The sequence below is a fragment of the Pristiophorus japonicus genome, chromosome 1 (assembly GCF_044704955.1).
Source record: "Pristiophorus japonicus isolate sPriJap1 chromosome 1, sPriJap1.hap1, whole genome shotgun sequence".
In the NCBI taxonomy this organism is placed as follows: Eukaryota; Metazoa; Chordata; class Chondrichthyes; family Pristiophoridae; genus Pristiophorus; species Pristiophorus japonicus.
In genome coordinates this window covers 446,193,448-446,208,968 of record NC_091977.1, presented here as the reverse complement: position 1 = coordinate 446,208,968, position 15,521 = coordinate 446,193,448, and the positions used below count along the sequence as shown (strand labels likewise).

Genomic DNA, 15,521 nt, shown 5'->3' with positions numbered 1-15,521 from the left:
GGGTCAGGATGGCGATGCCACCTCCTGCGTGGCCACCGACCCGCATCCTGGTCCTCCTCCTCCTCCTCCTCCAGTTGTACTGTTGCTCGTCCTCCAATGTTTGTGCCCTCATGATTGCCAAATTGAGACCCGCTCAGGCGATTACTGAAACACTCCTCGGGCGATCCAGGCAACAGAACCTCTGTTTAAGGATGCCGATGGTCTGCTCAATGATGCACCTGGTGGCTCAATGAGAGTCATTCTACGATTGCTGCGCAGCAGTCCTAGGGTTGCGAAGGGGAGTCAGCAGCCAAGTGCAGAGTGGGTAGCCCCATCTCCAAGGAGCCAGCTGCAATCTTAGTTTGGCCCAGCAAAGATGCCAGGATACCGGGCATCAACTGCCATGTTTTTGCAGTTGTGGTCGCACACCAGCTGGACATTGAGGGAGTGCAGTTCCGGAAGATCTTGGGATTGTGCTGTGGAGCCCTCAATGCGACATGGGTGCAGTCTATGGCACCCTGAGGAAGCCCTCAATCCTCTACCACTCCAACTGCTTCTCCCTGCTGATAGGGAATAATATGTAGGCCCTCCTCCTCTTATACAGAGCATTTATCACCTGACGGATGAAGCTATGCGCGGAGAACTGGGAGATGTTGAGATGTCTGCTGTTGCAGCTTGAAAAGATCCAGCCACATAGAAATTGAGTGTGATGGTGACCTTGGATGAGACGGTCAGAGCTGTCCTCAACCTTGTTTGAGGCTGCAGATCTGGCTGCAGGAGATTGCACAGCTCCGTCACGATGTCCTTGTAGAATCGCAGTCTCCGGAGACACTGGTCATCAGTCAGGTCTATGTATGAGAACTGCTGTCTGTAGACCCTTGGACGATAAGAGCCTTCTGCCCCCGCGTCTATGTGTGCGTCTTCCTCTGACAGCTGCCTCATTGCCTTCTCCCTCCCGCTCTTATTGGTCCTCATCCTCTGCAGCCTGCTGCTGACGAGCATTTGCCTCCTGTGCATGCTGCCTCCTGTCCATCTCGCCCACTATGTGGTACAGTGGGTCTGTGTACCTGAGCCTCCTCCCGGCAGCATGCCCTTCCTCGGGTCAGCTCTGTCACCGTCTCCATGGCCTTCTGCATGTTCCTAGTCCTGTGTACTGCGTCCCTTGCCCGCTGCCTCTGCAGCCATTGGGAGTCGGCGTCGCCTTCTCCTGCGTGTCTCCCTGCTGCACACCATGTGCAGGAGGCGTTCCGCTGCCAACATTAACCCCATTTAGTTATCCTCCGCAAGCAAAGCCTCCACAATCACGGCTCTATGTTGTAGAGATTGAAGAGCCTGGCCCACTATAAGTCAATCCCGCGGTCAACAAAGCAACTTGCAATGTTTGAAAAAGTCTGAAGAAATTGTGGCGACAAGAATGCTGCTACACGCAATACGCCTTTAAAGGCCCTGGTGGTCTTGAGCAAGCACTGTGTACTGACCCAAAAACCTATCGTTGGCACAGACAGGCGGCCGGAAGAGGATTTGAGGTAAATTTGCATCAAGGGTGGCTCCGAAGCAGTGCGCAATCTGACGACGTCGTTCACGAGGCATCTGCAGGAGCAGGGCGGAAGTGGGTGCAGCGGGGCAGATGTCCTCATTGCCAGAACACCCATGAGGGCAATGCTGTGAACATCAGCCAGTCCGCTACAACTCAGCAGCCATTCTGCATCGCCCCTTGGCCATCGCTTTCAGGAGGCCAGAGGCCTTATAGAAAGGGGCAATTTCGGTCCCAGGGTATTCCAATTTATCCATGTGCCACCTTAAGGAGTGTCCATGGATCCTAAGCCTATCGATCTTTATGTCTGCATCATTTTGCTCCAGGTCAACTGTGGACAAGTTGGAAATATGAACGATGAATCCATAAGCTGATGAAGTTCAACACGGAATTTCCTTCGCAAGTTGACATGACATAGCCCCCATCCTTTTGCAAAGATGCGATAATTGCTTGTACAAGAATTGAGAGAGATAGGAGCTTCTGTAGCAACCACTCTTCCTAAATGTCATTAAATTATTTGAATGATGAGCTAAGGGTCTAATTTAGATCATTGAATTTTACAGGGCAGGAAACGACAGTAGCCTTTCCATAAGTTAACACACAATTTTTGTGTTTCTAATCTATACATTGGTATACAGGACATGACCCTTATTTATTTATTTATGCAACTGCTTACAATTGAACTGCACATTTATCTTAACTGACATTAAAGAACTGAAGAAAGGTAAGAAAAACTTTTCTGCTTACTTGACTGTAAATGCACTTTCCAGTGAAATATGATCATCTTGGTATGAGACCTGACAGTAGCGCACATCCTTAACAGAGCATGGTACTTTTACATCAGGCAACAATCCTTGAATTAAATGTTCTCGATTTATCCGTGGTGTCCAGTTGACCTAAAATTAAGAATTTTAACAAACTTATTTTTTATTTTAAAAAGAGCATTTGGGGAAGTAAAAAAAAAAGCACAAACTAGTTTGGTTTTCCTTATTACAGTGAAACTTCAATTTAGCAAATTTGATGGATAACAAAAAAAATCATTAATTTGAAATCCCTGCTGCGATTCTTTAGTTTAAAAAGTACAAATTACCATTATAATTAAATTAAAATCCATTGAAACCAGCAAAAGATAAAATATGAAATCTTGCTAAAGTAGGAATAGGATAGGGTTTTGAACAGGAAGAATACAATAGGATACAGGAAAAAGGCACTGAAAACCATTGAGAGTAGATATGCAAAGTGTGTTTCTGGCTTTGTTTTTGCAAAGGTGGTGCCAAGTTTGACACCTCGACAAAATGGGCCCAAACCGGCAGGACCAAACAAATGAGTGTTAACTAGTTCTAATTAACTTTTCAAGTAGCATAGAAGATAGCAGTATAATGGCAGGATGAGGAGCTGGGCCAGTTAATTGTTCAGTATACATGTATGATTTAGAATATCTTTGATCTACAGTTTCCAGAAAGAGTGCATATACGTAAAGTGTCAAAGCTACGATCCTCAAGTAGATGAATGCTGAACTTGAGGACTAGCAGGTTACATGCTACAGCATGAGGAGGAAAGATTTCTGAAAGATATATCCCAAAAGGTGGTCACCAACAGATAGAAAAAATGAAGATGACAGGGAAGAGATGACGATGAGACCAGAAAACCAGTATAAGGAAACCTATGGGACTGGATTTGTCCAATAGGTACAAAGTTCTCAACATATAAAAGGATGATAAGGACAGAGGCACAGAAGAGCCTAATCACTGTGAAGCAAGGGGTTACTCAAGTATGTGTTAGGATGGGGGGGGGGCCTGACGAGGCACACTAGCCATGGGAATAGGAGAGACATAGTCGTGGAGATTCTACAATTAAGGTGATAAGCAGCCTAGAAACTAACTACGAATAGCTTCCATATATTACTGTCAGCAGGAATGACTGAACCAGTCAAACAAGGGAGGTGTGCATAAGAGCAGACAGTCATGCGACTTTAATTTTCCAAGGCCAGATTTGGAAATCTATAAAGGTAACGGGGAGTGAAAGCACGATCCTGGATTGTTGGAGCATTAGTCAAAGTATTGACTAAATAGTCAAAAAGTCAGTCTGAAGACTGGGGGATGTAAACAGAAATGTCAAGCATGTCTACAAATATATCTGCAATAAGCAGATTAAAAAGGTAGAATGGGTCCAAGAGAAAAAGATCCCAAAAGATGACTAAGAAATAACTAAAGGAAATAGAATTAGTTGGCTAAGATATTCAATGGTTAAGGAAGATAAGGTCCCAGGTCCAGAAGATCATACAAGGGAACTTAAAGTGGCAATGAAATTGGTCAAGTTCACGTCACTTATTAGGAAATCACTAGAAATACTGGAGCCACTGCTGTTTAAATATGTAAATTATTTGGCATTGGGTACAGGGGGAATAGACTGATTTTGCAAACAAACAGAAGCGCTGAGGAAACCAAGAAAAAAAAGATTGTTCCGAAAGTATAAAGCTATGGGTTGGCATAGTGGGCTGAGGAAATAGAAACACAAGTTAAACAGATTACAAAATTTATCATATATATATATTATAGCATTTCTATAAATATATTCACAATAGAGTAGTCATTGGAAACAATGGGGAAAAGGCAAACAAAATACAAAAGGATGTAGATAGGTTGGGAAGGTGGGCAAGTAGCATTTACTGTGGATAAATGTAAAGTAACAAGAAAAGGGAAGGGAAAAGAACAATGCGAATACAAATTAAATACTTAACTACATTAAAATCACAGAAGAGGGATCAGGGATATTGGTGGATAGCTCACTGAAATCAAAAGCAATGTGCAGTAGTTTGGAAAGTTAACCAGATATTATAGCCCCAAGTTTCCACATGATTTGCTCCTGATTTTTAGGAGCAACTGGTGTAGGACGGAGTATCTTAGAAATCGGAATTCTCGTCATTTAGTTTGCTCCAGTTCTAGTCAGTTAGAACAGTTTCACTTTGGAACAGAATTTTTTTTTCAAAAGGGGGCCTGTTTTCAAAGTTTCGGCAGTGAAAACTTACTCCTAACTTAGAATGGAGTAAGTGAAGATTTTTGTACGCTCGAAAAAACCTTGTCTACACTTTAGAAAATCAGGCGTAGGTTACAAATCAGGCGTAGGGAATGGTGGGGGGGGGGTGTTTAAAGGGAAGTTTACAAACATTAAACACTTCAGTTTTACAAATAAAGAGCCATCATCAATAATAAATGATAAATACATCAATAAATCAACCAATAAATCAATCAAAAAAAATTAATAAGAAATAACTTTTTTTTTTAAATCAATAAATAAAACATTTTCTACTTACCGACTGCAGCACCGGGAGCCCTCCAACAGCGTGCTGGGATGCCCCCCTCAGTGTGTCTCTGTCAGTGTCTCTATCTCTCTCTGTCTGTCAGTGTCTGTGTTTCTGACAGCGAGGGTAGAGGGGGGGAGGGAGGGGGGGGGAAGGAGATGGGGGGGGGGGAGGAAGATGGGGGGGGGGAGGAAGATGGGGGGGGGGAGGAAGATGGGGGGGGGGGAGGAAGAGATTGGGGGGGGGGAGGAATGAGATTGGGGGGGGAAGGAATGAGATTGGGGGGGGGGGGAGAAATGAGATTGGGGGGGGGAGAAATGAGATTGGGGGGGGAGAAATGAGATTGGGGGGGGAGAAATGAGATTGGGGGGGGAGAAATGAGATTGGGGGGGGAGAAATGAGATTGGGGGGGGAGAAATGAGATTGGGGGGGGAGAAATGAGATTGGGGGGGGAGAAATGAGATTGGGGGGGGAGAAATGAGATTGGGGGGGGAGAAATGAGATTGGGGGGGAGAAATGAGATTGGGGGGGGAGAAATGAGATTGGGGGGGGAGAAATGAGATTGGGGGGGGAGAAATGAGATTGGGGGGGGAGAAATGAGATTGGGGGGGGAGAAATGAGATTGGGGGGGGAGAAATGAGATTGGGGGGGGAGAAATGAGATTGGGGGGGGAGAAATGAGATTGGGGGGGGAGAAATGAGATTGGGGGGGGAGAAATGAGATTGGGGGGGGAGAAATGAGATTGGGGGGGAGAAATGAGATTGGGGGGAGAAATGAGATTGGGGGGAGAAATGAGATTGGGGGGGAGAAATGAGATTGGGGGGGAGAAATGAGATTGGGGGGGAGAAATGAGATTGGGGGGGAGAAATGAGATTGGGGGGGAGAAATGAGATTGGGGGGGAGAAATGAGATTGGGGGGGAGAAATGAGATTGGGGGGGAGAAATGAGATTGGGGGGGAGAAATGAGATTGGGGGGGAGAAATGAGATTGGGGGGGAGAAATGAGATTGGGGGGGAGAAATGAGATTGGGGGGGAGAAATGAGATTGGGGGGGAGAAATGAGATTGGGGGGGAGAAATGAGATTGGGGGGGAGAAATGAGATTGGGGGGGAGAAATGAGATTGGGGGGGAGAAATGAGATTGGGGGGGAGAAATGAGATTGGGGGGGAGAAATGAGATTGGGGGGGAGAAATGAGATTGGGGGGGAGAAATGAGATTGGGGGGGAGAAATGAGATTGGGGGGGGAGAAATGAGATTGGGGGGGGAGAAATGAGATTGGGGGGGAAGAAATGAGATTGGGGGGGAAGAAATGAGATTGGGGGGGAAGAAATGAGATTGGGGGGGAAGAAATGAGATTGGGGGGGAAGAAATGAGATTGGGGGGGAAGAAATGAGATTGGGGGGGGAGAAATGAGATTGGGGGGGGAGAAATGAGATTGGGGGGGGAGAAATGAGATTGGGGGGGGAGAAATGAGATTGGGGGGGGAGAAATGAGATTGGGGGGGGAGAAATGAGATTGGGGGGGGAGAAATGAGATTGGGGGGGGAGAAATGAGATTGGGGGGGGAGAAATGAGATTGGGGGGGGAGAAATGAGATTGGGGGGGGAGAAATGAGATTGGGGGGGGAGAAATGAGATTGGGGGGGGAGAAATGAGATTGGGGGGGGAGAAATGAGATTGGGGGGGGAGAAATGAGATTGGGGGGGGAGAAATGAGATTGGGGGGGGAGAAATGAGATTGGGGGGGGAGAAATGAGATTGGGGGGGGAGAAATGAGATTGGGGGGGGGAGAAATGAGATTGGGGGGGAGAAATGAGATTGGGGGGGAGAAATGAGATTGGGGGGGAGAAATGAGATTGGGGGGGAGAAATGAGATTGGGGGGGAGAAATGAGATTGGGGGGGGAGAAATGAGATTGGGGGGGAGAAATGAGATTGGGGGGGGAGAAATGAGATTGGGGGGGGAGAAATGAGATTGGGGGGGGAGAAATGAGATTGGGGGGGGAGAAATGAGATTGGGGGGGGAGAAATGAGATTGGGGGGGGAGAAATGAGATTGGGGGGGGAGAAATGAGATTGGGGGGGGAGAAATGAGATTGGGGGGGGAGAAATGAGATTGGGGGGGGAGAAATGAGATTGGGGGGGGAGAAATGAGATTGGGGGGGGAGAAATGAGATTGGGGGGGGAGAAATGAGATTGGGGGGGGAGAAATGAGATTGGGGGGGGAGAAATGAGATTGGGGGGGAAGGGGGGAAGGAAGGAAGGGGGGAAGAAAGGAAGGAGATGGGGGAGGGAGGCTGAACGGGCCAGGCCCGAGACTTCGGGCAGGGCCTGTCCCCAGCACCAGATTTACAGGTAGGTGGCGTTGGGTCGGGTCGGTGGGGTGGTTGGAGGGAGGTCGGTTCAGTTCGGGTCGCGAGGGAGGGAGGTCAGGTTGGATCCAGTCCGGGGGCAGGGGGGGGGAGCGGGAAGCGGGTGTCGGGTCCGGTCCGGGGGGGCGGCGGGTGTCGGGTCCGGTCCGGAGGCGGGAAGCGGGAGTCGAGTCGGGTCGGGAGGAAGCAGGAGCTGGCCGTGGGAGGAGCCTTACTCACGCAGCCCTAGTGAGGCCATTTGGCCAGGGCTAGGGGCTGCGTGCTTCGGGCCCCTCCGACACAATTTCGGGCGCCTGGAGCTACTGCACTTGCACGCCCACTGTAGCGCGCATGTGCAGAGGTCCCAGCACTGTTTTCAGCGCAGGGACCTGGCTCTGCCCCCTACAGCTCCTGCTGCGCCGAGGGCCAGAGGACCTGCAGGGAGGTGGAGAATCTGGAGGTTTTTTTTAGGCGCACTTTGTGACGCAAAAAACGGGCGTCCAGGTCGGACTGCGCCATTCTAGGCGCGGCTCGAAACTTGGGCCCTATGATACTACCAGAGGGATAAGTACAAACCCAGGAAGTGTTAATAAGTCTGTACAAGGCAGTGCACAGCTGCACCTGGAGTAGTATAGAATTCTGGTCACCATACTACAACAAAGATATCCAGCACAGGGTCAGTGCAGAAAAGGCCAACCAAATGGACACCCATATTAAGCAATGTAACCCACTAAGCTGTACAGAGGTCTAGAGGTCCCACGCAAGCCACTCACTGGTTTTTATATGCGAGAAACTGCGCAGTGTAAAAAGTTGAATGGGCCGCAAAGCCACGTAAAGGGACCACACCACAACAAAAAAGAGGGAACATTGATGTTAAAGCATCTGAACTACAAGAGAGGTTGAAGAGTTTAGGATGGTTTACTCTGGAGAAGAAAAGGCTCGGGGGAGATATTATTTAAGATTCTGAAGGGAATAGATAAATTCAACCCCAATAATTGATTATCCAAGGTAATTGAAATATTGTGGTCAGAGCCTCGGCTACCTTATCTGACTTCCTTCAATTGTAATGTGCAGGATGGATAAGGGGGAACCAGTGGATGTGGTGTATTTGAATTTCCAGAAGACATTCCACAAGGTGGCACATAAAAGGTTACTGCACAAGATAAAAGCTCACAGGGTTGGGGGTAATATATTAGCATGGATAGAAGATTGGCTAACTAACATAAAACAGAGAGTTGGGATAAATGGGTAATTTTCCTGTTGGCAAAGTGACTACTGGGGTGCCGCAGGGATCAGTGCTGGGTCCTCAACTATTTACAATCTATATTAATGATTTGGATGAATAGTGGGGATAATGCACTTTTTTTCAGGTCGACTTTCAGGGTGTCCCTGTAACGTTTCCTCTGCCCCCCCCCCCCCCCCCAAAGCTCGTTTGCCATGAAGGAGTTCCAAGGAGAGTGCTTGCTTTGGGAGTCTCGTGTTTGGCATGCGAACAATGTGGCCTGCACAGCGGAGCTGATGAAATGTGGTCAGTGCTTCAATGCTGGCCTGGTCGAAGACGCTAATGTTGGTGCATCTGTCCTCCCAGGGGATTTAGAAACATAGAAAATAGGTGGAATAGGCTATTCGGCCCTTCGACCCTGCATCACCATTCAATAAGATCATGGCTGATCATGCAACTTCAGTACCCCATTCCTGATTTCTCTCCATAACCCTTGATCCCTTTAGCTGTAAGGGCCACATCTAACTCCTTTTTGAATATATCTAACGAACTGACCTTAACAACTTTCAGTGGTAAAGAATTCCACAGGTTCACAATTCTCTGAGTGAAGAAGTTTCTCCTCATCTCGGTCCTAAATGGCTTACCCCTTATCCCTAGATTGTGACCCCTGGTTCTGGACTTCCCCAACATTGGGAACATTCTTCCTGCATCTAACCTGTCCAATCCCGTCAGAATTTTATATGTTTCTATGAGATCCCCTCTCATTCTTCTAAATTCCAGTGAATATAAGCCGAGTCGATCCAGTCTTTCTTCATATGTCAGTCCCGCCATCCCAGGAATCAGTCTGGTGAACCTTCGCTGCACTCCCTCAATAGCAAGAATGTTCTTCTTCAGATTAGGAGACCAATATTCAAGGTGTGGCCTCACCAAGGCCCTGTCCAACTGCAGTAAGACCTCCCTGCTCTTATACTCAAATCCTCTCACTATGAAGGCCAACATGCCATTTGCCTTCTTCACCGCCTGCTGTACCTGCATGCCAACTTTCAATGACTGATGTACCATGACACCCAGGTCTCATTGCACCTAATTCTAATCTGTCATCCGAATCTGTCACCTTTCAGATACTATTCTGCCTTCTTGTTTTTGCCACCAAAATGGATAACTTCACATTTATCTATATTATACTGCATCTGCCATGCATTTGCCCACTCACCTAACCTGTCCAAGTCACCCTGCAGCCTTTTAGCATTCTCCTCACAGCTCACACTGCCACCCAGCTTAGTGTCATCTGCAAACTTGGAGATATTACATTCAATTCCATCGTCCAAATCATTAATGTATATTGTAAATAGCTGGAGTCCCAGCACTGAACCCCACTGTAGTCACTGCCTGCCATTCTGAAAAGGACCCGTCTATTCCTACTCTTTGCTTCCTGTCTGCCAACCAGTTCTCTATCCACATCAATACATTACCCCCAATACCATGTGCTTTAATTTTGCACACTAATCTCATGTGGGACCTTGTCAAAACCTTTTGAAAGGCAAAATACATCACATCCACTGTTTCTCCCTTGTCCACTCTATTAGTTACATCCTCAAAAAATTCTAGAAGATTTGTCAAGCATGATTTCCCTTTCATAAATCCATGCTGACTTGGACCAATGCTGTCACTGCTTTCCAAATGCGCTGCTATTACATCTTTAATAATTGATTCCAACATTTTCCCCACTACCGATGTCAGGCTAACCGGTCTATAATTCCCAGTTTTCTCTCCCTCCTTTTTTTAAAAAAGTGGTGTTACATTAGCTACCTTCCAATCCATGGGAACTGATCCAGAGTCTATAGAATGCTGGAAAATGACCACCAATACATCCACTATTTCTAGGGCCACTTCCTTAAGAACTCTGGGATGCAGACGATCAGGCCTTGGAGATTTATCGGCCTTCAATCCCATCAAGTTCCCTAACACAATTTCCTGACTAATAAGGATTTCCTTCAGTTCCTCCTTCACGCCAGAACCTTGGTTCCCTAGTATTTCCGGAAGGTTATTTGTGTCTTCCTTCGTGAAGACAGAACCAAAGTATTTGTTCAATTGGTCTGCCATTTCTTTGTTCCCCATTATAAATTACCTGATTCTGACTGCAAGGGACCTACATTTGTCAACTAATCTTTGTCTCTTCACATATCTATAGAAGTTTTTGCAGTCGGTTTTTATGTTTCCTGCAAGCTTATTCGCATACTCTATTTTCCCCCTCCGAATTAAACCCTTTGTCCTCCTTTGCTGAATTCTAAATTTCTCACAGTCCTCAGGTTTGCTGCTTTTTCTGGCCAATTTATATGCCTCTTCCTTGGATTTAACACTATCCCCAATTTCCCTCGTTAGCCACGGTTGAGCCACCTTCCCCGTTTTATTTTTACGCCAGACTGGGATGTACAATTGTTGAAGTCCATCCATGTGATCTTTAAATGTCTGCCATTGCCTATTCACCGTCAACCTTTTAAGCATCATTTGCTAGTCTATCCTAGCCAATTCACGCCTCATACCATCAAAGTTACCTTTCTTCAAGTTCAGGACCCTAGTCTCTGAATTAACTGTGTCACTCTCCATCTTAATGAAGAATTCTACCATATTATGGTCACTCTTCCCCAAGGGGCCTCGCTCAACAAGATTGCTAATTAATCCTTTTTCATTACAAAACACCCAGTCTAGGATAGCCAGCTCTCTAGTTGGTTCCTCAACATATTGGTCTATAAAACCATCCCTTATACAATCCAGGAAATCCTCCACCACCATATTGCTACCAGTTTGTTTAGCCCAATCTATATGTAGATTAAAGTCACCCATGATAACTGCTGTATCTTTATTGCACGCATCCATAATTTCTTGTTTGATGCCATCCCCAACCTCACTACCACTGTTTGGTTGTCTGTACACAACTCCCACGAGCGTTTTCTGCCCTTTGGTGTTCCGCAGCTTTACCCATACAAGCTAATGACCTTCCTTACTATTGCGTTAATCTCCTCTTTAAACAGCAATGCTACCCCACCTCCTTTTCCTTTCTGTCTATCCTTCCTGAATATTGAATACCTCTGGATGTTGAGTTCCTAGCCTTGGTCACCCTGGAGCCATGTCTCCGTAATCCCAATTACATCATATCCGTTAACAGCTAACTGCGCAGTTAATTTATCCACCTTATTACAAATGCTCCTCGCATTAAGATACAGAGCCTTCGGGCTTGTTTTTTTTTAACATTCTTTGTCCTTTTAGAATTATGATGTAATGTGGCCCTTTTTGATTTTTGCCTTTGATTTCTCTGCCCTCTACCTTCCCACCTTTTGCTTTTGCCCCCATTTTACTTCCATCTGTCTCCCTGCATAGATTCCCATCCCCCTGCCATATTAGTTTAAACCCTCCCCAACAGCACTCGCAAACACTCCCCCCTTGGTTCCAGTCCTGCCCAGGTGCAGACCGTCCGGTTTGTACTGGTTCCACCTCCCCCAGAACCGGATCCAATGTCCCAGGAATCTGAATCCTTCCCTCTTGCAACATTCCTCAAGCCACGTATTCATCTTAACTATCCTGCTATTGCTACTCTGACTAGCACGTGGCACTGGTAACAATCCTGAGATTACTACCTTTGAGGTCCTACTTTTTAATTTAACTCCTAGCTCCCTAAATTCAGCTTGTAGGACCTCATCCCGTTTTTTTACCTATATCGTTGGTACCTATATGCACCACGACAACTGGTTGTTCATCCTCCCCCTCCAGAATGCCCTGCAACCGCTCCGAGACATCATTGACCCTTGCACCAGGAAGGCCACCATCCTGGGGTCTCGATTGCGGCCGCAGAAACGCCTATCTATTCCCCTTACAATAGAATCCCCTACCACTATAGCTCTCCCACTCTTTTTCCTGCCCACCCATGGTGCCATGAACTTGGCTGCTGCTGCCTTCCCTTGATGAGTCATCTCCCTCAACTACTCAAAACGGTACATCTGTTTTGGAGGGAGATGACCGCAGGGGACCCCTGCACTACCTACCTTCCACTGCTTTGCCTGATGTGCCATTCCCTATCTGCCTGTGTAACCCTTACCTGCGGTGTGACCAACTCACTAAACGTGCTATTCATGATATCCTCAGCATCGCGGATGCTCCAGAGTGAATCCATGAGCAGCTCCAGTGCCGCAATGCAGGACACACTTCCTGCACACATAGTAGCCAGGGACACTGAAAACGTCCCTGACTTCTCACATAGCACAGGAGGAGCATGACACGGGTGTGGGCTCTCCTGCCATGATTGAACCCTTAAATTAACTTAATTTGGCAACAATGCCAAAGGTTACCTACTGATAAGAAAAGAAAAAGAAAAAGTAAAAAGATTAAATACTCACCAAACCACCAGCCAATCACTTACCCAATTGGCTGTGATGTCACACTTCGATTTCTTTTTACTTCTTCATTTACCTTCTGCCCCTGCAGCAGCTTCCAACTGCTGGGCCCCCTTTTATGGGCCTCGCTGCTCCCGGCCTGCTCCGCTCCTGACTGCTGGGCCCCCTTTTATGGGCCTCGCTGCTCCCGACCTCCGCTGCTCCCCCTTTTATGGGCCTCGCTGCTCCCGACCTGCCCCGCTCCGACCCCCGCCACTCCTGACTGCTGGGCTCCTTTTTATGGGCCTCGCTGCTCCTGACCTGCTTTGCTCTGACCTCAGCTGCTTCTCCGACTGCTGGGCCCCCTTTTATGGGCCTCGCTGCTCCCGACCTTCTCCGCTCTGACCTGTAGGATCTTGTGGGGGCATCGTTGGTGGTATTTCTTCAGCGACTTGAGGTGTCTACTGTACATGGTCCATGTCTCAGCCATACAGGAGGGCGGGTATTTCTACAGCCCTGTAGACCATGAGCTTGGTGGCAGTTTTGCATTGGAGGCTGTTCAGAGAAGGTTCACTAGGTTGATTCCAGAGATGAGGAGGTTGACTTATGAGTATAGGTTGAGTAGGTTGGACCTATACACATTGAAGTTCAGCAGAATGAGAGGTGATCTTATTGAAACTTATATGATAATGAGGTGCCTCGAAAAAGTGGATGCAGAGGATATTTCCACTCGTAGGGGAAACTAAAACTAAGGGACATTGTCTTAGAATAAGGGGCCGCCTGTTTAAAACTCAGAATAGGAAGAATTTCTTCTCCGAGGGTTGTAAATCTATAGAATTCTCTGCCCCAGGAGCTGTGGAGGCTGGGTCATTGAATATATTTAAGGCGAAGATAGACAGATTTTTGCACGATACAGGAGTAAAGGGTTATGGAGGACGGGCAGGGAAGTGGAGCTGAGTGCATGATCAGATCAGCCATGATCTTACTGAATGACGGAGCAGGCTCGAGGGGCTAAATGGCCTACTCCTGCTCCTATTTCTTATGATAGGGTGCACACTATTAGTGCCTGCTGACCATCTACCTTGAATTCTGCTATTTTATCCCCAGAACCAATGCCTTTCAATCAAGGTATAGAGGTTACATTTAACTACATCATGGTGAATTCGGTGAACGTTTAGAATAGAATGCTTAGGAAGGCATTAAAGACAGATCGTTTGTGGGGGGGGGGGGGGCGGGGGAAGAGAAAGAGAGAACTGGATTGATATTTAAGAGACGGAGTAATTGAGAGATTAAATGTTTCTGTGATTAGTCAGATGAACTTCCAAGTCTTCTAACTTTATTGTGTTCAATTTTAAGAGTTACTCATGTTATAGGCATAATGGACCAATACCCATTGTGCTAAATTTAAGTATTTTAAAGTATAACTAAGATTACTATAGAATCTTTAATTATATATTAAAGATCTTTTTAATGGATTGTTAGCAAACGTTAGTAAAAAAACAGCGCCTACCTTAATTTTCTCAGCTAGAGATGAATTAACAACAATCTGTCGATCACCCTCATCATACGTTCGAAAGATAAGATGGTGAATTATGTCCCCAGCAATCCAGTCAATTTCCTCCTGATGCTTGATAGGAATTGCCTTTTGTCCATCCATGCTGAATATCTGGAGCTTGGCGACTTGAGTGCTGGGGAGCAATTTGATTACCTTCTCCACTGCTGACACATCTTTACAGCTCTGCACATTAAGAAGCACACAATATTAAAAAAATTAAATTAGACAGAGAGAAAACACAATCGGAAAAGTAAGAAGCCATGGAAAAACAAGAAGCAATGAAACATTCTGGTATGATTAAGATATTTCTTAAAATATCTCATCACTACTTTCAATTGTTAACCTTGTATAAACTCAGTTGGCACAATATGAAATCAAAACAGTGGAATCTCCATGATCATAATAGCACCCCCAGAAACTCCCTAATGGATAATGCAAATACAGGTTGAACCTCCCTTTATCCAGCACCGGGGTGGCGCATGCGCAGAACTCCAACATGAACAAATTGAAGTCCTTCCTCGCTGCTGATTCCCGCAATTGCTTGCCTGACCCACGATCCACCGCCGCGCACCCCCTCCCCCCACCCCACCTTTGAAGGGTTATGGGGAGCGGGCAGGGAAATGGAGCTGAGCACAAGATCAGATCAGCCATGATCTTATTAAATGGCGGAGCAGGTTCGAGGGGCCAAAAGGCCTACTCCTGCTCCTATTTCTTATGTACACGAAATAAACAGGTTTAAACAGTTCCTAGTGTTGAAGTACTAAAATGAAGTAAATGAAAGTCAAAATAGAATAAGTAAAAGTTTCAGTACATATGCCTTATACTTCAGTAACAATTGTCTCGGAGTATCAAACAATAAATTAGACACAAGTTCCAATAAAGCACCAAAAAAAGATTTTCTTACCGGTATCTCAATTCTCGCTTTCAGTGTTTGGTCCTTCTTAATATTCAGGACCTGTATCACAGGGCCAGTTATGATTCCTGTACCAGTGTTACTGCAATCCACTGTGTACACAGGCAGATTTGGGGCACCAAGAAACTAAAAAGGAACACACAAACAATTACATGTTAATAAAGATAAAGTAAGAACTGGGCAAGCTAATGTAAGAATTAGGGAATCGAGTACAACCCAAATGACTGTGGTGCAGTAATTATACAATTAGTTTTCACTTTTGGCTTCTCAGTTCAAACCCAGTCCAGGATGATGGAACCCTTTGTC

At 46.3% G+C, this 15,521-nt stretch overlaps 1 protein-coding gene across 1 annotated transcript in view; it reads right to left on the bottom strand.

Annotated features, from left to right (window-relative positions):
- smchd1 (structural maintenance of chromosomes flexible hinge domain containing 1) overlaps positions 1–15,521 on the bottom strand; it is a 302,280-nt gene that overhangs the window by 162,448 nt on the left and 124,311 nt on the right. The window contains exons 24-26 of the mRNA XM_070893027.1: positions 15,207–15,341; positions 14,258–14,485; positions 2,261–2,409 (exon numbers count right to left, since the gene is read on the bottom strand). Coding sequence (XP_070749128.1) covers positions 2,261–2,409; positions 14,258–14,485; positions 15,207–15,341 — 512 coding nt within the window. The remainder of the gene's footprint in view (positions 1–2,260; positions 2,410–14,257; positions 14,486–15,206; positions 15,342–15,521) is intronic.